The sequence below is a fragment of the Mixophyes fleayi genome, chromosome 4, assembly GCF_038048845.1.
Source record: "Mixophyes fleayi isolate aMixFle1 chromosome 4, aMixFle1.hap1, whole genome shotgun sequence".
NCBI lineage: Eukaryota > Metazoa > Chordata > Amphibia > Anura > Limnodynastidae > Mixophyes > Mixophyes fleayi.
In genome coordinates this window covers 230,453,990-230,478,848 of record NC_134405.1, presented here as the reverse complement: position 1 = coordinate 230,478,848, position 24,859 = coordinate 230,453,990, and the positions used below count along the sequence as shown (strand labels likewise).

Genomic DNA, 24,859 nt, shown 5'->3' with positions numbered 1-24,859 from the left:
AAGTGCAGACAGTCTAGAGAGAGGGCAATGCTGAGACAATAGGAGCTAGTGGAGTGGAGAAGGGACTGGCAGAGGGAGTAGCGTCAGGTGGAGGAAGGATAGATTATCATGAACTGGGGGCTTTAGAGAGAGCCTTGAAAGATTGAAGGTTGGGGGAGAGTCTGGTCAGGTGGGGTAAGGAGATCCATAATTAGGGAGCAGCATGAGAGAAGTATTGGAGGTAGGAGAGAGAGGTTATCAGGTGAGGCACAGGTCAGAGATGTATGAAGAGGAAGAGTTTGCAAGGACTGTGGAATGTGGATGTGTGGGGTAAAGCTGATGGTCCCATCAAGAATGACATCAAGGTTTTAATATAAACTAAATTAAGAGAGTACTTATCTGCACTTTTATGAAGTTCTGAATTTTACCTGAAACATTCAACATGTAAGATATTATCTTACTCCTGCACGCATTCATATGAGTATTAGGTGCTTCCCAACATTACGCTGTGAGAGCTGGTCCCATACATCACTGCATAAATGGCAAGATCAGTGGTCAAAATGGAAATTTAGAAGTGGCTGTATGGAAAATGTAAGTGAATGGCATTTGATAGTTTTACAAAGAAGGCGGTAGCAGAAGTGGTAGTGGTGGTCCCCTTAGACCACTGGACAGGACTATATATAACACACAATAGGGTAAAACATGGGGATGCAGCAGACACAATTGCAACTTCAGTTCTTATAAACACATGCATTTTTCCAACCATAGAAGTACAGCTATCAGTTGATACACTACCATTAGGAAGAACAATTAAGAGCATTGGGTTGTTCCTGTTAAACTTCTGGCAGTATAGAACTATCCATTTAGATATTCCTGAAAAGGATATGGTGATTATTGCTTGAACCAGAGGTATAGATTTTAATAGACCAAGAGAGCTGTGTATCAGCAGCATTGAGTGTAGACGGTCTTAAGGGTATGGACATGTCCACAACAAACTATGGTTCTGGCAGTGTTTAAACATATTATTAGGTCATCAACAATTGTAATGATCAGTACACCATTTTGTATTTTCAAAATAGCTTTTCCCGATTATTGGGTACTAACACAAAGCAGTAGAGCAAAATGTCAGATGGCTTGGGAACCCTATATTAGATTGTAAGCTTAAGAGCAGGGCCCTCTTACCTATCTGTCTGTCTGTATTACCCAGCATTGTCTTATTACTGTATTCAAATTGTACAGAGCTATGGAATGTTGATGGTAGACCAGGAAGTCACTGCCCTCTTAAAATGAATAGCAAATGATTACGTACGTGTATTTATTGGAGAAAGTCTTTTGGGAAAGAAAAATGAACTCTTCTCATTCATTTGTAGAAATAATGTTCAATGAGAGTAGAGAAACTGAAGACTATTTAAGGCAGACACAGGACCCAGTAAGCTCTTGATCTAGCATGCTTGCTAAACTACTTCTAAATATGATGGTTGCACTAGCTAGGTATAAGCCTGTGTACAGAAGAACAGGAATGCTGTTAACTGTCTTATTACAATATCATTTAAATAATGTATACTTTTTTATTGAGCTTAACACTAAATGATCATATGTTTTAAGTGTGCAAGACAACACAGATATAAAAGACGATGAAAATCAGACACTGACTGACAGAACTAAATTCTTTATTATAAAGAAAAAACTACGGAGGAACAAACCTGGATGGATGTTGAAGCCTGCAATGGTACATGCTAAAATGTACAGTACTATACATAAAAGTGCATCATCACAACAGATTAACAGTACAGATTTTTTTTAATGAAATTTGTACAATTTTTTTTTTTCATTCGTATTTTCTTTTTTTTTAGAATGGAACTGAATGCAATGGAAATGTAATACGCAGAGTAAAAAGTTGAAGTTCCTCTAAAAGTTTAAAGGCACTTTCACATGTACATACTACAGATGTACACCAACACAAATAGTTAACAGTCAACAAAAAAAACCGTTAGAAGTACTTTAATTGAAATTGACAGTAAAAGGACAATATGGACAGCTGGCAGTGCAGGAGTCACCTATGTGCTAGAATGAACTCCTCATAGGCCTCACTAGTAATTGGGCTGTGTACATCTGCTGCTGTACAAGCCTCCGATTGTACACAACCACCTACAGTACTCCAAATACCTAGAACCATCAAACTACACATGTAATTGGCAGCACACTCACCAGATGCACTGCTTCTAATATATTCTAGTACTACACTAATTCTAATAAGCATTATGCAGTCTATAACAATTATTTAAATATACACTTTTTCAATTGTTTCAAAACATGTATTTAACCCTATGATGTCACATAGACCAGAAGAAAAACAGTACCCAGGCTAGTCCTGCGCTTGTACGACAGTAGATAATTCCAGTTTGTTCCTGTGAGGTCCAAGTCTCATCTATGAACGTGCGAGGACACCAGTGTGTAGAGAGGGTCCAGCTCGCTCATAGCGTTCCTGGGCTCAGCTTCAGTTCCAGGCTCGAGGCTGCAGCGGGAGGTATACAACTTGTAGACAAATGACTGACTTCTACATACTGAAAGCTTTCTAGGGCTAGTGGATTTATACCTCTTGGTCCTAAAAATATTATTACAGTAATGTTAATAAAATGCAAGACTAAGGATGAAAGTGAAGCATCACCTCAGTTCTTTTTTCACTTGTCCCACTTACAATATGGGAGTGTTGTTCACATCTTAAAATAATTCTCCCAAATGTAGTCTAAAAAAAAGGGGAAAAAAACAAGTTTCCTTTTGTAGATTGAAAATAAGTGGAGCAGTCTATAGATAGTATCCAAGTATAATCCCAGATGAATTGTCAGAAGGGTCAGCTGCCTCTACTATGCTTATCTGGGCCAATGCATTCGGATTTGTACAACTAAAACTAAAATAATATTTCTACCATGAAAGGATTAACTTATAACCTACAAACAAATAATAAAAAAAATAGCCACATGGGCAATAAGGTGGCTGCAAATTAGTATATACAAAACATATATATATATATACAACTAAATGAATTATTAAAAAATAAAGCAATAAGTACCAGCATATGTCTTTGGCCTAGCATATAACACAAGACAAGTGAGGTTTTTAGGCCTAAGCTACACTGCAATGTTAAATAGATTGTGCAGTTTGTACACAGCAGGGTAAACTATGCTCCATATATGAAGAGAACTATACCCATAAAATAGTAGTATATTAATTAACAGACTTTTACAGGTAGATAATAAACAGAAATAATTGCATCAGTAACAGATGCCAGTGGACTTTATATATGATAAAATTGTTCTGTCTGGGATACCCAGCCCCTGCAATGGCAGAACTGACATTAACACTGTGCTAACATTGTATAAACACCCAATTGTGCCTGCTGTGCTTACTGCTCAGCATACATTTACTTAGTGAAGTGGTTATTATTTCTAGCTTTGGCAAGTGACTGACTGGACCAGGTGTGCCGAGGAGATTGGGATACACCTCCAGGCACTACATTATGGTGGTCAGATGCTATGTTGTCTTATTTCCCAGCTCTGGTTGCAGAGCTGAACGTCTTAATGCCCTGTAGCTACGGAAAACCAAAGCACTTTAAGTATACTATATTATAAGCCACATCTATGGCAGCTCATTAGCTTTCAGCTTAATGGCACCCACATACACATGTCTATATTTAATGCTTTATAATGAGAAATCCAGCAACACACAAAAGTGTTTTTGTATAGCAATACATTGTTCATTTCTCCTATAGTGTGCATGTGCAAAACATATTTTTGTTATATCCATGTCTCCCTATCAAGAACCACATGCAGTGCATACTGTACACAACAATTGATTTTTCTCCCCATTAATTAACATTGAGGAGTTATACAGTCAAAACATGTACTGGTTTTAATCCAAAGGCATATTTGTTGGGGATCTACCACAGGTTTCTTATAGTTTAAAGAGCAAGCAGTAAGGCCCCAAAGGAATGTAATTTAAAAGTTCTATTAAACAAACTACTGCTACCAGGCTATCTTTAGGCTACTCTGCAAACCAAATAGACCTCTGTATCCATATTGATCTTTGACTCACTATGAGTTGTAAAATAAAAGATTTATGGACAATAGATCAGTCTATAATATAAGTGGGAAGCCATTTGTGATCTGTTGCAAACTATACAATTTGTGCAGCATCGAATATTCAAGTAATATCTATGTGTTTCTACTGTTGTAAACACCTCATAATACCGTCCAGTTATTTTGAATACATGTCTTAGTGTAGGTAACAGGTGTTTTATACTAGTTCCTGTAAAACCATGGCATCTCCAGTTACTAAACCACTACATATGTCATGGTAGCAGTTTCTTCACCAAATTATCCAAAGCATGGTCAGAAGCATAACATTACATGGTACACGATTTATCGGCTGCCCCTTGCGAAGACTGTGGTGGTCCTATGCCAGGGTTAGTTTTTGGAAGGACTATAGGTTTTGGCCTTAAAGCTGGAGGCTTCAACTGTACTCCCATTCTAGGCGTCACCATGGGCTTAAATGTACTCATTGTGTCAGTAGAAGTACTAGTACTGCGTCGGATTTGCGGCTCTGTGTTTTTAAACATGATGTTATGCAGAGGACTCAGGGATTCTGTCGATGTTGCTGGGGTAGTAGAGTTCTTGATTTGTTCCAGTGTATCCAGAACTACGTCTGGGGCGTGCTTTGCAGAACTTTGCCGTTCAAGTTCACGCAGCTCATTCAGGGCTGTGTTCATGGTATCCTCTATATCCTGCTTAAGAAACAAAAAATAAGACTAGACCATAGTCCTATACACAACTGTGAACTATAGCTTTCCATGAATCAGGACACTAACGAAAAAGGCAAATACAAATATTACATTTTAAACTTTGAAAATATAAGTAATTTCCCCCCCATAAAATACAATTCTGCCTACTTACTACTGAGAACAGGAGAGTCAATTTTGCTATGTCAGGGATACCTTTAATTTAGATGTTCATCATTAAAACCATACTTTATACCATAGTTTTTGCCCTATAAAATACTCTGGCGCATAAGATGCATTGGAGATCTTTCCACCCCTCCCTATAGTATACAACATTTTTTTAGCAACCAAAGTGTTATCCAATAGGACACTGCCGTCCTGTAGAATACATCCCATCTTCTAGCATTCATACCACACTTCTCTGAAAATGGTCCATTCTATCAATACACACATGGGGGTATATTTACTAAACTGCGGGTTTGAAAAAGTTGTTGTCTATAGCAACCAATCAGATTCTAGCTATCATTTATTTAGTACATTCTACAAAATGATAGCTATAATCTGATTGGTTGCTATAGGCAACATCCCCACTTTTTCAAACCCGCAGTTTAGTAAATCTAACCTATGGTGTCATTTTATTTGGTTGGCAGAGCATGATTTGAGAGAATACATCAGATTCAGGAAAAGGATAAACATGGAGGTATTCTATGGCTGTTAAAAGCTGCAGTATTTTAGGGTCTCATTTGTACCATAGGATATAGGACACCTTTTTTGCCAATTTTATGGGCCAAAACATGTGTGTTATGGTCCCAAAAATATGATAACTTAGGCATTTTGTCTTGCCCAAAATACCTTTATCTCCCTTTACATACCTGAGCAATACTCTCTGGGTCAAGGGGCTTGTGGTCATTAAAATTTGTGTACTGTCCTGATGATGTAGACCTTCGTATAGGAGGGCTATCTATCTTTTTTAGGGAATCATGCCTGCTTATGTTGGTCAGACTTCCATGGCCTGGTTTCCGTCTACGTTCAGGGCTGTCAGTGTTGAGGTTACGATTCTGTAGAAGAGCACGTGGGCTGCAATGACTGGAAATATTAGAAGATCCAATTTCCATGGCTGTGTTGTTGAGAGATTGTGGAGGGTGCACTGGGCAGTGGCTGTCACTTGTCCTACCAGAGCGTCGAGAAGGAGGTGGTGGATCAGCTCGTCGTCTTTGTCTAGAATAGTAATAATAGTGCAAGGCTTTGTTATTTGTTTGTTGTTTGCTACAACCATCAGGGTAAAAGTGCATTTATTATTATTTCAATATTTTATAAACACTTATTTTTTAATTAAAATATTTCAATCAATTGTATGTAGAAGATTGGAGGTGTCATCACTATGTAGATAACGGCCTACCGTCTGAACTTATAGACAAGCTTGGTTTCATCTCATTGTATGGACAGTAAACCATTTAAACAACTGTTCAAAGCAAAAATGTAAAGAAATACTAACAAAGACATTTTCCTATGATTATATGGAGACTTTAATGTCACAAAATGGTTTGTCAGAAAGGTTACATCCATAACTGCTGATATTTGGTACTCACCTGCCCAAATATAAGTCATGGTGCCGCTCGGTTGGCGAGTTTATGTCTTTGAACGACGTCTTGTCTTCAGTCACTGGACCACTGCTGGCTTCACTATCGGCCTTCTGACTCAGGGAATCTGAAAACGCATCGTCCCTAAAAATACAAATAAACAAAAATAATATCTGTTTAATACAGGTATGTGCTCAGATTTGTATTTTTTTTTCCATTATCAAGTTATTTAATACAACTTACATATCCTGTACCACAATGTACTGGTGGGGTACCAGGCCATCAATCCCATTATGTCTTCCTTCCCACCAGTCTTCAGATGCACGGTGATACAAGAGAAGGGAGGCCCCCTTTTTAAAAGACAGCTCTCGGGCAGATCTTCCAACATAGTCAAATTTGGCTATGGCTTCAATTGGTTCACACTCTATAACCAAACACAGAAGAAAATTCAAGATACAAACTACAAAACAGTGTTTAGAATCTGGTGATAAAGAAAGATACGTTTCTGGAATATAAATGATAAACTGTGGCATACCACAAAACCCAGGTTAAGTGTGCACATTGTTTAAAATGTTACGGTCTGCAAATGTTGAAAGCATTAAAAAAAACAAAAAAACACTACGAAAAAAATGGGCATTTTACTGATGCGGTGGTATGTGCTGCAGTTTTACATGCTTAGCTTAACATATCCAGAATTTGTGCCATCAATCATCAAACAGAGGAGAATATCTATGCTAATAATAATAAAATGTACACAAAACTCTTGTTCATATTGTGAACCACTTTCTCCAAAATAAACCGGCTAAACTGTTTAGAGTTGCAGTATATAAATATATACTATGAAAAAACTTCTAACTGACTAAAATATAGGTTGGAGGAGAACACAATCAGTGCTATAAAAAAAGTTGTCCTCTTCATGCCATACAATGTGGCTACCTAGAAACTTGGAATATTCTGTAAACCGGCTTTCATTACAGCATCCCAGTGTTGCTGATGCTGCATTTTCCACCACAACGCACCACTTAGAATGAAAACTCTTTAATGTTGCACTTTCCTTTCTGTGAGTGGGCGGTGAGGTCAAGACATCAAAAAGATCACAAACACTGCTTTGTTTACAGACTAACCAGTATTGTCCATGCACACAGCAAGTACATTCTGAGACTGTGTCAGACTAGTGGACATCATTATAATCTGACAAGTCTTCCAGAGAACAATTATACAGAGGGTTTCCAGTAGAACCTAATGTCTCTTAATTTTATTTTAAATTGCTCAATTTATAGGGTAATTTAAATAGAAGGCCAATAGGAATAATAGCCTACGGCATCTTTACGATATACAAACAAAGATATGACATCGGAATAATATATACACAATATTTAGCTGTGTACCTTTACTGTATTTACTTAGAAATGCTACTCCTTGAAAAGGTGATCATGAAGGTAGTTATTTAACTAAAATCAGAATGAACCTGTTTAGAATGCCATTCTCAATGAGTCATTCAGAAAAACAGTTTAGAGCAGCGGACACAATTAAACATGGTACATATCACTACAGCAACAAAACAGCTCACTGTCTGTTTTATCAGCATTCCAAGTCAAAAGACCAGGCAGTGTTTTCACAAAATGTAAATATTCTTTCTGGAACAGTGCTGTTTTTAGTGTTTTTTATTCTTATTTCATACAGGAAGCATCCAGGACAAGGATCAGCTGAGTTCAGTATTCATGTGACATGGCATGAAGGCACTCTTGGATCTGCACCAACTATGGTACTCTCAGCAATGGGGGAACACAGGGTTTAATTGTCACACCCTTGTTTTTAGTGGCATTTCACAATGTAGCTAAATCGGCCAACCCCATGACATGAAAGTACATCTATGAGATAGATATTAGTTATGACTGCAGAGATCACAACACTATAAATCATATTTCTGTTCCATGCAGTTACACAGTAAATTATTAAGCCGGGTACACAATGCTGTTTGATCAGAGTTTAAAAACACAAGTTCAGACTCCAATGAAACTGCATTTCAAACGCAAACAGAGTGCATTGTACTAGCAAAATAACTGCTAGTATACAGCACGTAGCTGATCCCAATTTGTATGAGACCTAAAGATACATTTTGATTAGTGAAAGGAATGGATTAGATTACATTATCAGCATTGCACCCAGATGAAATAGTATGGATTACAGCAGCCACGGTCTACAGCTAGTTTATAAGGGCAATATTCCTGAGAACCTGTTGAATGAAGTACATGAATCTTGCACAAATCACTATTAAAGGCACATGTCAATATGAAATCCTAAATTTAATCTGTTAAACCTATTTGATTGCAGAAAGCAATAAATCACGGCAAATACCATGTTATTGTGAGATCTATGGCGCTACCAATCGATAAAGCTACTCTGACAAGCTTATGCAGCAGAATGAGACTAATCAATAGCAACAAACACATATTGTGCTGACCCTTGCATCCCCAGATACACAGGATATATATTCTGGGACAGTTTTACACTCGCATGAAAGGTCTTCATTTAGGGAGGATATATAGAAAGGCAAAATGTAATCCAGTAAATGCACCAGGGCAGAACACTTATAGCATACTGAAAAAAACAAAGCTCTGTGGAGTAAGCTCATATATGTATATGTTTTTATGTATAGAATGGTATAGGTCATAAATACAGTAGGCTTTATTTGATAATGAATGAAAAGTCTTTCACAAATCTTGGAGCACTTTGGAAATATTAGGATACTTTGCTTTTCTCAGGATAAAAGAGATGCATATATCACACCATTTTTTAAAAATAACAAAATGGACACTGAATGGACACTATTTTTGTGTTAACAAGCATTATTTGTACTTCTTTACTTTTCTGTTCTTACAGCAATTAAAGTGCTTTACAACCACGTAGACAAATTTGTACACACGTACACTCTGAACCTACAGTAAAATAGCAGACGGTAGAATTTTTCTAGAGGAAAACCAATAAGCGCAGTTAATTATAAGGGCACCGGACTGTTAGAATTTGTATTTTGCACATTTACAAACAGCATAAGTAAATAAGTTTACCTAAATGAAAAACCTGGGGCCTGATACATTAAGGGGCATATTCAATTAGCTTTTGGATTCGCGGTAACACGCCGGAACAGCCGCGAAACGTAATACACGGTACCGCAATAACGTGGATTTTCGTTCGCAGCCCATAGGGTTGCGAACGAAAATCTGCGTTAATGCGGTACCGTAATACCCGCAAGAACGCGCACTTTTCGCGGCAACGCGCGTTACCGCGAATCCAAAAGCTAATTGAATATGCCCCTAAGGATCTTAACTTGAGAAACTTCTTATTTTTGTCTCCTGGACAAAACCATGTTACAATGCAAGGGGTGTAAATTAGTATTCTGTTTTGCACATATGTTAAATACGGACTGTTTTTTTCATGTAGCACACAAATATCAACTTTAAATATCAGTGTACAAATAAGCTATCAAGTATTTGTGTGCTACATGAAAAAACAGTCAGTATTTAACGTATATGCAAAACAGAAAACTAATTTGCACCACTTGTATTGTAATATGGTTTTGTCCAGGAGACTGAAATAAGAAGTTTCTCAAGTTAAGATCCTTAATGAATTAGGCCCCTAGTTTATATGCCTGATACATTTCTTCAAGAGAAGAGAATTAGTAACAGGAGTAAGCACATGACTTTAACAGGAACGATTTCAATTTTATATTCAAACTCTAAATATTCATACACTATGTATATACATAATTTACAAATACTACATATAGTATATATATATATATATATATATATATATATATATATATATATATATATATATATATATATAAAAAACATATATACGTTCCCCTCTTTATAAGTCTACTGTGCTAGTTAAGGTGCTTGTGCAATGCTAGACATTGCAGTGTAAGTTTTCTTCATATTTTAAGCAGTAAGTCTGTTCTAGAGGGGGTTAACATTCACTGTGCTATAAGTACCTGTGCTAAACACCCCAATCTTCTCATATCGGTTTGACAAGAACATCACATCTGTAACATGTGCGTTTGGTAATGCCTCACATCCGCGTGAAACCACTTTTAAGAATACAATAGGTATTATAGTTATTAAATCATCACCAAGGCACATTAAAGTTTGCAAACGGTCTGACAGACTTGGAAATAAAAGCCGGAGACATAAACAAGCCAGATGAAAAATGCCATCCGACAGCAGTTCTCTGAAGAATCTGTGTGCATTCTGTGGAGGGTCACTGAGGTAAAGTAAGTGCTGTGCAGATGCCACATCTGTGTCACATGGTATGGGGCAGATACTGCTGATAAAACACCTGCCGCCACAGCTAAGAGATTAAACTGGGGCCTTTAAGAAATTAGATTAAGATTGGAAACATGTAGACACCCATTTTAGATTCCTATTCTGACCTGGGAGCGACTGTTTATTGGATATATTGTTGCTGACTTTTGCTCTGTTTCCTGGCCACTGAACCTTGACGCTTGTCTTGACCTCTTGCTTGTTTATTGACCTCATCCTCTGCCTGCTGATTTGGTACTGTTTTGACTGATAGTATGTGACCTTCTTGTCTGACTACTTTAGTCCTTTTGTTGCCAGTTAACTAAAGCCAATCTGGTCAGAGACTATTTTTGTGTGTACAAGACCACGAGGACCAGTGAACACATCAAGCTCTAAGGGAAAAGAGATTGCTACAGACTAAGACCATGACTTAGCTGTCTATATCATGTTGAAGTGCTGAAGGACTCCAACACAGTAGTCTCCAGGCCACCAGCTGCATGAGGAAAAGCACAAAGTAAAGTACATGACCGGCAGTCAGCCAAGCAAACTAAAAGCATTCATTCCAGTTCATGTTGATGTCCCCAAGTGGGTGTCATTACACTGTTCACATTTATTTAGAGATAAATTCATTACAGTGTATTTATAGCTGCATTATTCTCATAGACAATAAAGGAAACCCTATACACAAGGTTTAATTTATCCATTTAAGTTGCCCAGGCTGTTGCGGACAGCCGGGAGCAAGCCCTGCAGCCTTTATTTATTGAGGTCTCAACAAAATAGCTCTATTCATTCCAAACCCAGCAGTAGTGATAATGAATGTATACTTTGGGGAGGACTGTTTGTTTCGCACGTAAACAAAGTGGCAAAAATCGTACTGAACTGTTAGTTGAAGATCGTTGTAAAGTGGCCTATACGCAAGCCGATAGGACTCAGTACCAAATACAGGATATGTGCTCAGTTTGGACACATGCAGGTTTCAAATGAAAGAGATCTTTATTTGGCTGAATCACCAGGGGCTGCATGGGTCCAATTTGCAGGCTTCATAAATGTTCCTCACCCTTTCTCTTGACTGGAGATACTGCAATGTAAGTCCTAGATTTCTGGGTTTGCTGTACTCTGTGCACAGGAAGGGTAAAGAAAGTGAAGGCAGCAGTAGATGCAACAAAAATAGGCAAAAGCACAATCGTACCGTCTTCGCTTGTGTGGGTCTCTGTGCCGCCATCATGGTCCACTTCATCTAATGTGCCGTGCTCACTGTAGGGGCTGTCACTGGTGATACAAAGACAAACAGGACCATGTCAATTCACAAAATACAATTAATGTTCAGGTCATTCAAAAAAGCAAATTCAGCCTAAAATCAGTTACCAGAGTTTTAAACCTGACATTTGTACTTCATCTAACACTAATTTAAATATCTCATGAAAAGCAAGCGTGTGGTGTGACATCAAATCAACATTAACTTGGTATATGAATGTCCTCAGCGTACAGCGTATGCAAACACTAGAGGCCAGCTTGTCCACGCTGGTAAAATAGATAAATCCTACAGAAGCTAATTGAAAACCTTCCTTTCACATTTTAATGAAACCCAGGTCTAATTGCCAGTTTATTTAATTATTCCAGTCAGTATAGATGTTGATCTAATGCACACTGTTATGTACAGTGTATGATACCAGTACTATAACAAAAGAAATTGCACACAATAATGATGCTGACTAAATTCTGGAATTCAATGTGAAATAACGGGGCTATTAAAGCCGCAACATATCAGCAGAGCTGTCCCATTCCTGTTACATCGATTACATCAATAAAACAGCTGATCCGCTAAGAAGTTCAAATACAAAAATGATTTCACCGTCATGACCAACATAACCTGCCAGAATGTGCTGGGCCTACTGAACTTGTAATAAGAAATACCTGCAAGCACAGTTCCCTCTCTTACAGATTAAACTTTGCTACATTTATGTTTAAGTATAAAAACAGAAATTGCAATGCTTGCTTTAAGACCAAGCTGTAAGCGCAGTAATATTGAGAAATGCTTGAGATACAAGAAACCATGTTATAAGAGGTTATTAAGTAATATAACAAGCAGAATAATTGGCTATGAGTCACATTATCACATAACAAAGGAGCTCCCTGTAACTGTGAAAGAATCTTTTGAGGACGTTAATGACAAATGTTGTCCATTATTTACTGCAGCTAGAAGTTACTTTATTGACCTACCAGTAGTCATCTCCAGCCATGCATTTCTCATACACTGGACCCTCCAGCTCTTTAGCATCTGGAAAAATGTTCTCATTATGGATGATAATGGTTTTAACAATTTCATTGACGTGTGCCTGACAGGACACCTGGTCTTGTATGTCTGGGACAGGCATTAATGTGGGGCCAAAGCAAATTGCCAAGTTATATGGATCCATCATATTTTCATCACTGTACTGAGAGAGGCTGCATGGAATAAAAAGATGTGTTAACAATTAAAGTACAGACTGATAAATAGAGAGATAAAAAGTTTTTATTACAAGTTTCCCATATTAATACAGACATATGAATCACACATGCTGCATGGCTGCACTGCAATGTGTTGATACATGCTACATATCTGCACATTAAAACTGCAGCCATGCAACATTACTGTGTGTGTCTGGATGTACATGGCTGACTTTATAAACGTGTATACACCCCACAATTTTACTTCACACCCTATCATCTTGAACACATTAATATAAAAATGAACTGACCAGGATAGTGTTGTTATATATTTGAATGTAATTAGTGTCACATTCTTCTTTATAAACCTGACACACATTCTTTGAAGTAAATTGTAGAAAAATGTACTTTAAACCAACGTTTTTAGTAGTAAGACACAGCACTCCTTTAAGGCAAAAGTTATGTGACAGTGTAAAGGCTTGCTATGTGTGGCCTATGATACGTACTATATTTCCATCATTAAGGCCTACCCCAGCTTACAGTGGATGCTCCTTCTACCAGTGACAAGGGCTATAAACAACCTGTTAGAGGATAGAATTACATAGACCATTCAGACTAGTGAGACAGGTGCAGAACAGAAAAGATTTATTATTTACTATGCACTGTCTGATATTATCTTTAACATAGACATTTCATTTGTTTTCTTCTAATTATTATGATTGTTTTACATTTACAGAAGTCAATCAGCTAGACTTGTCCATTCACTTTAACACTTCAGGGTTTTGTATTTGGCTATTTTAGAGAGGGACTATATCCCCACTCCTATATATGTTCTTTAGGTAAACTCTCTCAGCAGATTTTTAAAATGCAGTTGGTATGTGGCCCACACAGATGTGCCAACTTCACGTCATTTAGTATCTTCAGAATGTAGGCAGAAGGTGGGAGGGGGCAATAGCCTTCCTGAAGCCAACCAACCCAGGGCTAAATAGCACTTGGGCTACTACTGGCACCCCTCGGGTGGTGGGTGCCGGAAGCCTTCGCCACTCAGCCAATCACAATCTATCTAATGCTCCAAATTTTGAAAGGGTCCCATTTCATTTTCAGCAGAGGAGAGATACTGTAAGACTGCTAACAAAATAATGAATAAAATTATTAAAAAACAGATAGTATGTAGGGTGAGTAAGTAAAGTGGAGTTCTCTAAAACTACATCACATAGCTTCTACTGGGGTATCTGGCTTGCAGAGGAGAGGTACTCCTGTACAATCACTGCAGAGTGACAATGGAAGGGTTAAAGGGGATGTCCGCTGCTGGCCAATCCCCCATCTAATATACATGAAATCAGTAGTCCCGCTGTGGTGTGAACTCGATGAGGAAGTGGATTTAAGACATCCAGCCTTTCACCTGCATTCGCTGATTGTGTTCTACACTAGAAAAACACTGAGGGGGGGGGGGATTCTATACAATTGGGGGAAGCAGAAAGAGAAAGTAAATTAAATTCAGTCAATTTATGGTTATAAACTGGATTTAAAATTGGTGGTATTTATAGAGAATATGGCGTTCCTTTACCACTATTTTAAACATGGTGTTATCTTCTTCCTCCAACCTCATAGACTCCCATTCCTAATTGACATAAGAAACGTGAGAATATACTTACTGGTTGAGGAATGCAAAGAGGTATCTCATGACTATGAGCACAGTCCTGGGTAACGTCAGCAGGATTTTCCGGATGTGAATGGCCCTCTCATAGAGACTCTCCACTCCTGCCAGAAGACAACACACTTACAACTTTAGTTCAATTTGGGATATTTGTAACAGAGTCATTGTAAGAAGTGTATATACAGACACTGATGGTTTGTGCAATATGAAAGCAGACTATAGAGCAGTAGCATTTTGGAAACCATACTGAGTTTATTCATCATGGTGCAATAAAGGACAATAAAATAAGCAAATACGCTGGAAATAGACCCACAAGATTAATAGAGATTAATGTGTTAAATGTCTGAAACTTCATGGAGAATTTATGAGATGTTGAATACGCTATGGAAGACCAGTAAGTGACTAACCTGTAAAAGAGACAAGTACAACTTGTACAGGGGGTATGTGTGCGCACTGACGGGATGTGTAGTCCCGATGGCCTTAGCAGAAGTAATGAAGTCAGGCACTCAGCATACATTATGTTGTCTGCCACTATAACCTGCAATGCTGCTTTTACATATCAGATAAGAATAGACATAGGCAGGAGCAGCTGGGATATTGGTGTCTAGAATTTCCCTCCACACAAAAAGATACTGAATGCGTTGTGTAATATATATTATAGCTGCTGCAATGTCATCTCTAACACTACAAATGTATTACCATATAATGGATGAGGAGCAACAACATTAGAAAGGGGTTAGTCATGTAAGAGAATACAAAACAAATAAAAAAATTCAACATTATTTCACTTGTGCCAAGTTTACCTATTTACTTCCTTTAAGGTTGTGCTATACTATTCCTTATGAAGATTTTATACACACCATCACCATACAGGTAAAACAGATACGAACAGTACAATGACTTAATTAAAATGTAACACATCAGGCACATAAAACAAACCAAATATTTAAAAGACAAAAAGGCATTACCTACACTATACCGTGTGTAATGTTCTTAGTTCCGATATAATGTAGACAATGAAAATTAATTCGGTTCATTTGTTAATGATCAAGAGTAATCGTTTGATTTGGTAAGCATTGGGATCATCATAGGCCAAGGATCCTCCCCATACAAGTCCAGTGCAAAAGGACTAAAATCAAGCAATTATTGATCTGTAAAGTTTATCCTGAATGCATCTTCTTTTTTCTCTATAGCGGCAATAATAGCTTTAGATGTAATGCAAACAAGTATACTTATAAATTATAATCCCATGTGTAGCGGACCACCAGAGGAGAGAAATACACACCTGTTACTACCACAACTACTTTTCTTTTCAATAAATGTGCACATACAAGCAAACTATGTCTTTCTAGACCAGTGATGGGCAACCTAATACACATCAGGGGCCGCATGGTGCTGCCCCCTAACCTTCACATATTACCCTTCACCTCAGTAATAAGTAAAAACATTACATTTAACCAAGAGACAACTATCTTTAATAACATATCAGCAGATATTTTAAACAAGTGTTACAAGCTATAACAAACAAATCTCACAGTAAAACAGGTGAAGGCTCAGAGCGCCGCCTATATTGCCCATCACTGTGCCTGACATTACCTTGTAGTCTTGGGGCTAGATTTACTAAACTGCGGGTTTGCAAAAGTGGAGATGTTGCCTATAGCAACCAATCAGATTCTAGCTGTCATTTTGTAGAATGTACTAAATAAAGGACAGCTAAAATCTGATTGGTTGCTATAGCATACTTGCCAACTTTTCCTCATTGGCTTCAGGGAAATCCCGGGGGAGGTGGGCGTGCAAGGGCGGGGCTTGATGAATCACATCATTTTGGCACTGCTCCCTAAACGATGGTCACAATTTTGGCCAATTACAGCAGGGGGCAGGGCTAAGATGATGCAATATTTGTGTTATTAAGCCCCGCCCCTACCACTTCTCTATTGCGGGAACGAGAGTCAGGAGGTTGCCCTGCTCTCCCAGGAGGTCTCCCAGAAATGTGGGAGTCTTCTGGACATTCTGGGAGAGTAGGCAACTATGCGTTAAAGAAAAGCAGCTAATGAATCTCTAGAGACTGAAGTGTCTTTTACATTTCTGTCTCCATTACTGAAGTCATGTTGTCTTACCTGTCAGTCTTTGATTAAATTTTGGTCTCCATGAATATAGCCACCTCCATAGGCATCAATTTCTGAACTCTGCCATCATGCCACAGATGGTGAAGCCAACCACATCTTGTACTGGCTCACCTTCAGGGAGAATGCCAGACTCTTCAGGGAGTGAGGGAGATCACCCCTATTTCAGGGAGTCTCCCTGACATTCAGGGAGAGTTGGCAAGTATGTGCTATAGGCAACATCTCCACTTGTCCAAACCCGCAGTTTAGTAAATATACCCCATGGTCACATTTCAGTTAGTCTATTTTAGCCATCTGGATGTTTTATATACCAAGCACAGACTTTGTGCAAAATATTAGAAACAAAAGTTTGTAATATCTAAACTGAATTGTAAGAACCTTTCAGAAAAGTAACACTACTAAAACAGAAAGCAGACATTCAAAGGAAGGCAGGAAACGTTGCTCCAAGGAAGAAGTGTTACAAAGCATTCTGTGAAAATGCCAACACTGAGAAAATAATGTTTTCTAGTTATTTAATCCCCATCATCGGGCAGATGGCAAGTTGCTGCAAATATGGGCTTGCCAACAGCAAGACAGCACATATGTGGTCTAAGATTTCACTTCCCTGCAAAATTAATTATCATTTCTTTTAGATTTGTCAGTGGTGATTAAGTGTTTCTGTTGCATATTGTGCAGTAATTCCTCACCACATTGCCTGTGTTACACACATCCATTTCCATATGTTGCTGACAGAAATAAAAGCTCAGGACACTGTATAAAAATGAGGTGTCATTTCCTGCCTGCAGGCATGAAAAGAAAATCTATACCCTGGAATGTAATGAACAAGGTTTCCCCTGAATCACTGTTTTTTTTTTACATGATCTTTGCTGACATGGATATTCTGTATTAGCATGTGGGAAAATTATTATTACCTAACAACATTTACTGAGCAGCAGTCATACACATTTACTTTTTAACTCTTTTAAATCATACATGTTTATTATTTTTCACTTAACCCTGAAACCTTAACATTAGAGCACTAAGAACTGAGATCTGCATAGAAACAAAGGATAATAAAAGTTTTGCTGTATCTTTAACTGAGTATACTCTGGAGTGTTAACAGTTAACTATTTAGAGATGCCCATCTGGTGTCATAGGGGAGGGGTGTCAGATGATAGAAGTGGGATGGGCGGAGTTGTATTCAGCCATTGCAGATCTGGATGTTGCCAACCCACCCTCCCTGCTTCATGGATTCCTGAGTTTCGTGAGGAATCAACTGGATATCGTTTCTGGATGGGTATCAGCTGGAGGCTGTCCGTGAATATGGATGGAGTTGTGGCCGGAAAACGCAGTTCAGTCGACGGCCAGTGGTTGTTTGGGCGCACATTTACAGTATAGGGCACGTTGAACCCGCTTCTCTTTGAGTGAATTGGCTATTAGTCTCAGTTCAGGTACCGCCCCTGTGGGTTGCCCTGTGGTTGCTTTACGTATAGCCCAGAGGATGGACGGGTTCTGTGGAATCGGGATGTCGTGCCCCGTCCAGGTAGATATGTGCACCTTGGGTGTGATTGGTCCACCATTTGAACCCATGGGAAGTCCTAAGGAGATGCTAGGACAGTTGGGTTTTGCCTGGCGATGTCGGACTGACTGCTTTATTCTCCTCCACCATAGTTAAATAAATCACTTAATTTTTCCACACTCAAGTCTCGTGTCATTACTCTAAGGTTTATAGTGGTATAAGAGTAAGAAAGTAAAGAGGTTACCATATCAGACATAAACCTTTTATGGTATAAAAATAATACAAATCTCAATACTAAATACAGAAATTCAGCTACTATGAAACAGTTTGATGGTAAATAACTAATTATTAGAGCAAAAGACAGTTACATTGTATATTACAGAACAGCATATTTACATTTTTTGAGAACTGTTTATTGGATTCAACAAATGGCCATATTACAGATTCATATCAGCGATCTGCATGTCAGCAGGATTACAGAGGTAATAGCAATGGACACGCGTACAGGGAACTGGGTCCACTTCCACACATGTGCATCATAGAACATCAGAGAGCTGCGAGGGAAGGAATTAGCTGCCATTGATTAGCGGGATGAGAGGAGAAAGAGGGATAAGGAAATGAGTGGTGGGGGCAGGGAGAATGTGGGGATCCACTTGTGTGTGGAAGGAAAAAAGGAGATATAACAAACTGTATTTGATTAAGAAAAGAGGGCAACACTGGGAGGACAATTTCCGAAAGAAAGGAGGGATTGGTTATGAAAGAAAACCCAGGGAGCCCAAGGTGGAAGAGGAATTCTTAAAAAAAAATAGTCATATAATCTGCTTGATATGTTTGCCAAGTACGTGTGATAACCTAGGTTGTGGATTTGGAGATTTACAGAAAGCTGCAATTATTATGATGAGCCTTTATTTAGAAATTGCCTATATATTATGCAGTACTGTACTTTGAGGGGATCATGATACACACAATTTATATACAATGACATGGTACCCAAGGTAACGATGGCTCTGGTTGTAACTTAAGAGGTGTGGGTAACGTTTGATATATAAGGTAACAAGCTGTTGGTTGGGAATGAAACAAGTGGTGGAGCCGCGTATGTCCAACAAGTTTATTCTGGTGTTTAGTTCTCTCTGGGATAGGGTGAAGTAGAGCGGATTTAAGGCTACATTTGATATCACTGTGGTGATGGAAACAATTAGACTTCCAACCTCTGTCCATAGGGATTAAAGGTTGGGGTCAGACAACCAGATAAGCAGGAAGGACCCTCCTCTGGCCACAGACACGCCAACAGAGGGTGGATGCACTTGGGAGCATGTTATGCATTATAACTGAAACATAGTACCAGTGGAAAAGCAATTTGTAAGCATTACCTTTGATACATAAAATAACTGAAGATGTGACAACCCTTTTTCAGATATCTGAACAATCCTTTATCTCTCCCAGATCACTTCACCATTTAATTTCTTGTGGCTGTTTGATGATAATAGATAATGCCATAAGAGCATTATAAAGGCTTGAAGCCAGGATCCGAAAAGAGCCCAGTTTCACAGTCATTTAAATAAGTATTGTTTGCTTTGGATCAGGTCATAGCTACACTCAAGGGGAGACCTGGAGAAAACGCTGGGTTGCCCCCCAGTAGTTCAATGTGGAGGGTACAGGGCCTAAATATCTATATGTTTATAGCATGAGCTTTCATTTGTAATCTTAACACAGAAATGTTCCTGTTTAGTTTCAGTAAGTGAGAAAGCTGAATAAATTCAAGGCTTGAGTGCATAGAAAACCGGTGTGAGAGCAGTAGTATGTAAGAACTGTATTATACACTTCATTATGGAGATTGTTACACTCATTTCTCTTTATTTAGCATGAAATCCTGCACAGTGTATGCTGAACACAAAAGCTACGTCTGCTCTTGAACTATTAGTGGGGTTCATTTAAATGTAATGAGCATTGAAGTGGAGTGTGACTGAATTTTTTTTCAATCAAATACACTGCAGAAAAATTTGTCAGGAAAGTCAAACAAATATCTCAGAGGCCTGGAAGGTTTTTCATTTAAAGACACTTGTAAAATAAAGCAAAAGAAAATATGCAATTTTTCAGATTATTTACGAAATGTGGAAAAATGTGACGACGCAAAACCCATTTCCTTGTGCCCGTTTTTCTACAACAGTGTCATAACCCCATGACGTGTGGATGATTCTTTCTTTCAGGTAATGGGAAGATTTTAATGCACTCCTATAATACACATTTTATGTGCAAATTTCAGAAACTATTTTGTTAGGGCATATCTTACTGATCAAGTAATGTCCAATAATATGTAAGCAGTAGTAGTAATACCTAGGAATAAGCCACCAGTAATACTAATACCCACCAACCAGGACTAATAATAGTAATGACCAGTAACTAGCCCCTATCAATACCAATACCCACCAACTAGACCGAATTATAGTAATTATTAATATTATTATTAATATTTATTTATAAGGCGCCACAAGGCGTCCGCAGCGCAGTAATGACCAGTAACTAGCTACTATTAATACTAATACCCACCAACCAGGCCGAATAATAGTAATGACCATTATCTAGCCACTGCTAATACTAATAGCCACCAACCAGGCCAAATAATAGTAATGACCAGTAGCTAGCCAATATTAATATTAATGCCCAGCAACCAGGACTAATAGTAGTAATGACCAGTAACTAGCCCCTATTAATAGCAATACCCACCAACTAGGCCTAATAATAGTATTGACCAGTAACTAGCTACTATTAATATTAATACCCACCAACCAGGACTAATAATAGTAATGACCAATAACTAGCCACTACTAATACTAATACCCACCAACCAGGACTAATAATAGTAATGACCATTATCTAGCCACTGCTAATACTAATAGCCACCAACCAGGCCAAATAATAGTAATGACCAGTAGCTAGCCAATATTAATATTAATGCCCAGCAACCAGGACTAATAGTAGTAATGACCAGTAACTAGCCCCTATTAATAGCAATACCCACCAACTAGGCCTAATAATAGTATTGACCAGTAACTAGCTACTATTAATATTAATACCCACCAACCAGGACTAATAATAGTAATGACCAATAACTAGCCACTACTAATACTAATACCCACCAACCAGGACTAATAATAGTAATGACCATTATCTAGCCACTGCTAATACTAATAGCCACCAACCAGGCCAAATAATAGTAATGACCAGTAGCTAGCCAATATTAATATTAATGCCCAGCAACCAGGACTAATAGTAGTAATGACCAGTAACTAGCCCCTATTAATAGCAATACCCACCAACTAGGCCTAATAATAGTATTGACCAGTAACTAGCTACTATTAATATTAATACCCACCAACCAGGACTAATAATAGTAATGACCAATAACTAGCCACTACTAATACTAATACCCACCAACCAGGACTAATAATAGTAATGACCATTATCTAGCCACTGCTAATACTAATACCCACCAACCAGGACTAATAGCAGTGGCTAGCTACTGGTCATTACTATTATTATTGCCTGGTTGCTACTATTATTTGGCCTGGTTGGTGGCTATTAGTATTAGCAGTGGCTAGATAATGGTCATTACTATTAATACTAATAGCCACCAACCAGGCCAAATAATAGTAGCAACCAGGCAATAATAATAGTAATGACCAGTAGCTAGCCAATATTAATGCCCAGCAACCAGGACTAATAATAGTAATGACCAGTAACTAGCCCCTATTAATAGCAATACCCACCAACTAGGCCTAATAATAGTATTGACCAGTAACTAGCTACTATTAATATTAATACCCACCAACCAGGACTAATAATAGTAATGACCAATAACTAGCCACTGCTAATACTAATACCCACCAACCAGGACTAATAATAGTAATGACCATTATCTAGCCACTGCTAATACTAATACCCACCAACCAGGACTAATAGCAGTGGCTAGCTACTGGTCATTACTATTATTATTGCCTGGTTGCTACTATTATTTGGCCTGGTTGGTGGCTATTAGTATTAGCAGTGGCTAGATAATGGTCATTACTATTAATACTAATAGCCACCAACCAGGCCAAATAATAGTAGCAACCAGGCAATAATAATAGTAATGACCAGTAGCTAGCCAATATTAATGCCCAGCAACCAGGACTAATAATAGTAATGACCAGTAACTAGCCCCTATTAATAGCAATACCCACCAACTAGGCCTAATAATAGTATTGACCAGTAACTAGCTACTATTAATATTAATACCCACCAACCAGGACTAATAATAGTAATGACCAGTAACTAGCCCCTATTAATAGCAATACCCACCAACTAGGCCTAATAATAGTATTGACCAGTAACTAGCTACTATTAATATTAATACCCACCAACCAGGACTAATAATAGTAATGACCAATAACTAGCCACTACTAATACTAATAGCCACCAACCAGGTCGAATAATAGTAGCAACCTGGCAATAATAATAGTAATGACTAGTAACTAGCCAACATTAATATTAATGCCCACCAACCAGGACTAATGATGGTAACAGCCAGCAATAATGACAAACAGTTTCCTGCCACCAGTAACAGCAATGACTACTAACTAACCACCATTAATAGTAGTGACTATTGACCAGCTAACCATAAGAGTAATTCCAGCGAGAAGCTACCAGTAAGAGTAATGAGGGTGCAATAAAAGAAAACGCAAAACAAGGATTTCTGAATATGTGAATAACATCACAAAGGGACTAACCACACATAGCGGGTCAAATCATTTCCTTTCATCACATGAAAAACCCCAAAAGATATGAAGTTCATCTGTATACAACATGCATAAAAGGAATGGAGTGGAGGTGACAATTTATCTGCAATATCAAGGTTGAAGGCACAGCGGATTTTGAACTTAAAAACATTGACACCAACAAGTCTCAATCTAGATTTTTTGTTTCCATCAATAATTTTTACTGGGAAGGTTTTAAACAGGGGGGTACAGAAAAAAACCCCCAGGGAGCAGGGGAAAGGCAAGGAAAGGGAAAAGCGGAGTGGAAGGGGAGTAAGTGTACCGTTAAACAGTCCAAATGAAATAACAGATACAGAGATACAGAACCATCAATATAAAAATAGTAACAGTAAAATAGGAGCAACAGGCAAAATATAGCACATGGTCACTCAATGTTGAGGTGGTTCGTTCATGCTAAAAGGCCTGGAGTCAGAGTCACTATCGATAGCGATTAGAGTAGCGCCTTCCCAATCACTTACAAAGTAGTGCCATGAAAACTACTTAATTATGGGAAACACAGCCGAGATTGAATACAATACACCCATAGTTTCCATAGGAAAGTTAAATTGGATTTTAGAAATAATTTTGGCCAGGGAGGGAGGAACAGAGTCTCTCCATCTCTGGGTGATACGCGGCATCCAAAATCTGGCGTAAGACATATCTATCAAACTTAGAAACAAGTGTAGGATAGAGATGTAACAGGTAAGATCAAGGTGGAGGACTTCATTGGCTGACTGCAAAACTTCGCACCAAAGGGGCCATATCAATGGGCAATCCCAAAAACCATGGAACTGGTCGCTGACTGCTCCACAGTTACGCCAACTTAGACTGTGTTGGCCATATTTTATGTAATCGATCAGGAGTAAGGTACAATCTATGCAAAGTTTTCACCTGCATGTCAGCATGGTTGAAACATCGATAGTTTGTAGGCGATGGTGTGGACCAGTTCCAACTGCGCCAGCGAGATAGGCGTGTGTAAATCAGTCTCACCGACAAGACTCCTTCACAGACAAAAGCAGCGGATACCAAAAAGTGATCACTGCCAGAGGAAAGTAAAAAAAAAAAAAAATGGTTTCAGGGGTACCAGCATGGGAGCAAACAGAAGCAACAGATTGGAGCATGAGGACCTGCTATTTAACCAGCGACAACACCCAGTGCTGTAGTTGAAAATATTTCTAGAAATCCGTTGGGGACACTAGGAATCATCCCTGGAGGGTAGAAAACGGCAAAAGGGAATCTGCAGCGAAAAGCCTTAATCCCCCTATTGTACCAGGAGACAGAGTTCCAGTCAGGAATCAATTTGGTAAGGGCATGGAGCGAGAGATTGCAGTTTTGAGTGGACAATATATTTGTTCAAGGCTATTACACTATAACATACAGCTAGGGAATCATGGTTAAGTCCAACAGGGGTAGGGCAAAGGGGTGTAAGGATTTAGGAGCCCAAAGGAGATCAGCTAAGGGATATTCTGGGCATAAGACTCATTCCAAATTGGCCCAGGATTTGTGGTGTATCGAAAGGACCCAGCCACGCAACTGAACTAAGATACAGGCTTCCTGATATTTAACCAGTTCTGGGAGTGCCAGTTCTCCTAATCGCCTGGGTAGGGTCACTCTATAATATTTGATCTTTAAAAACAAATTTGGATAAAGTTTTATTTCATAGTATAGCCTGTCAAAGGCTTTCTCTGTATCCAAGTATAGCAAGACAAGTCTGGTCGCTGACT

At 38.5% G+C, this 24,859-nt stretch overlaps 1 protein-coding gene and 1 pseudogene across 5 annotated transcripts in view; both read right to left on the bottom strand.

Annotated features, from left to right (window-relative positions):
- The window catches only part of LOC142150801 (uncharacterized), a 712,033-nt pseudogene that overhangs the window by 511,884 nt on the left and 175,290 nt on the right, over positions 1-24,859 (bottom strand).
- The window catches only part of SRGAP1 (SLIT-ROBO Rho GTPase activating protein 1), a 132,900-nt gene continuing 109,673 nt past the window's right edge, over positions 1,633-24,859 (bottom strand). For 2 of the 5 annotated variants that reach the window (XM_075209429.1, XM_075209431.1), the window contains exons 16-22: positions 14,720-14,825; positions 12,858-13,082; positions 11,827-11,906; positions 6,577-6,757; positions 6,343-6,477; positions 5,626-5,971; positions 1,633-4,762 (exon numbers count right to left, since the gene is read on the bottom strand). In XM_075209429.1, the coding sequence (XP_075065530.1) occupies positions 4,382-4,762; positions 5,626-5,971; positions 6,343-6,477; positions 6,577-6,757; positions 11,827-11,906; positions 12,858-13,082; positions 14,720-14,825 (1,454 nt within the window). In that variant the 3' untranslated portion in view covers positions 1,633-4,381. The remainder of the gene's footprint in view (positions 4,763-5,625; positions 5,972-6,342; positions 6,478-6,576; positions 6,758-11,826; positions 11,907-12,857; positions 13,083-14,719; positions 14,826-24,859) is intronic. The other 3 variants (XM_075209430.1, XM_075209432.1, XM_075209433.1) reach the window with 2 other exon arrangements.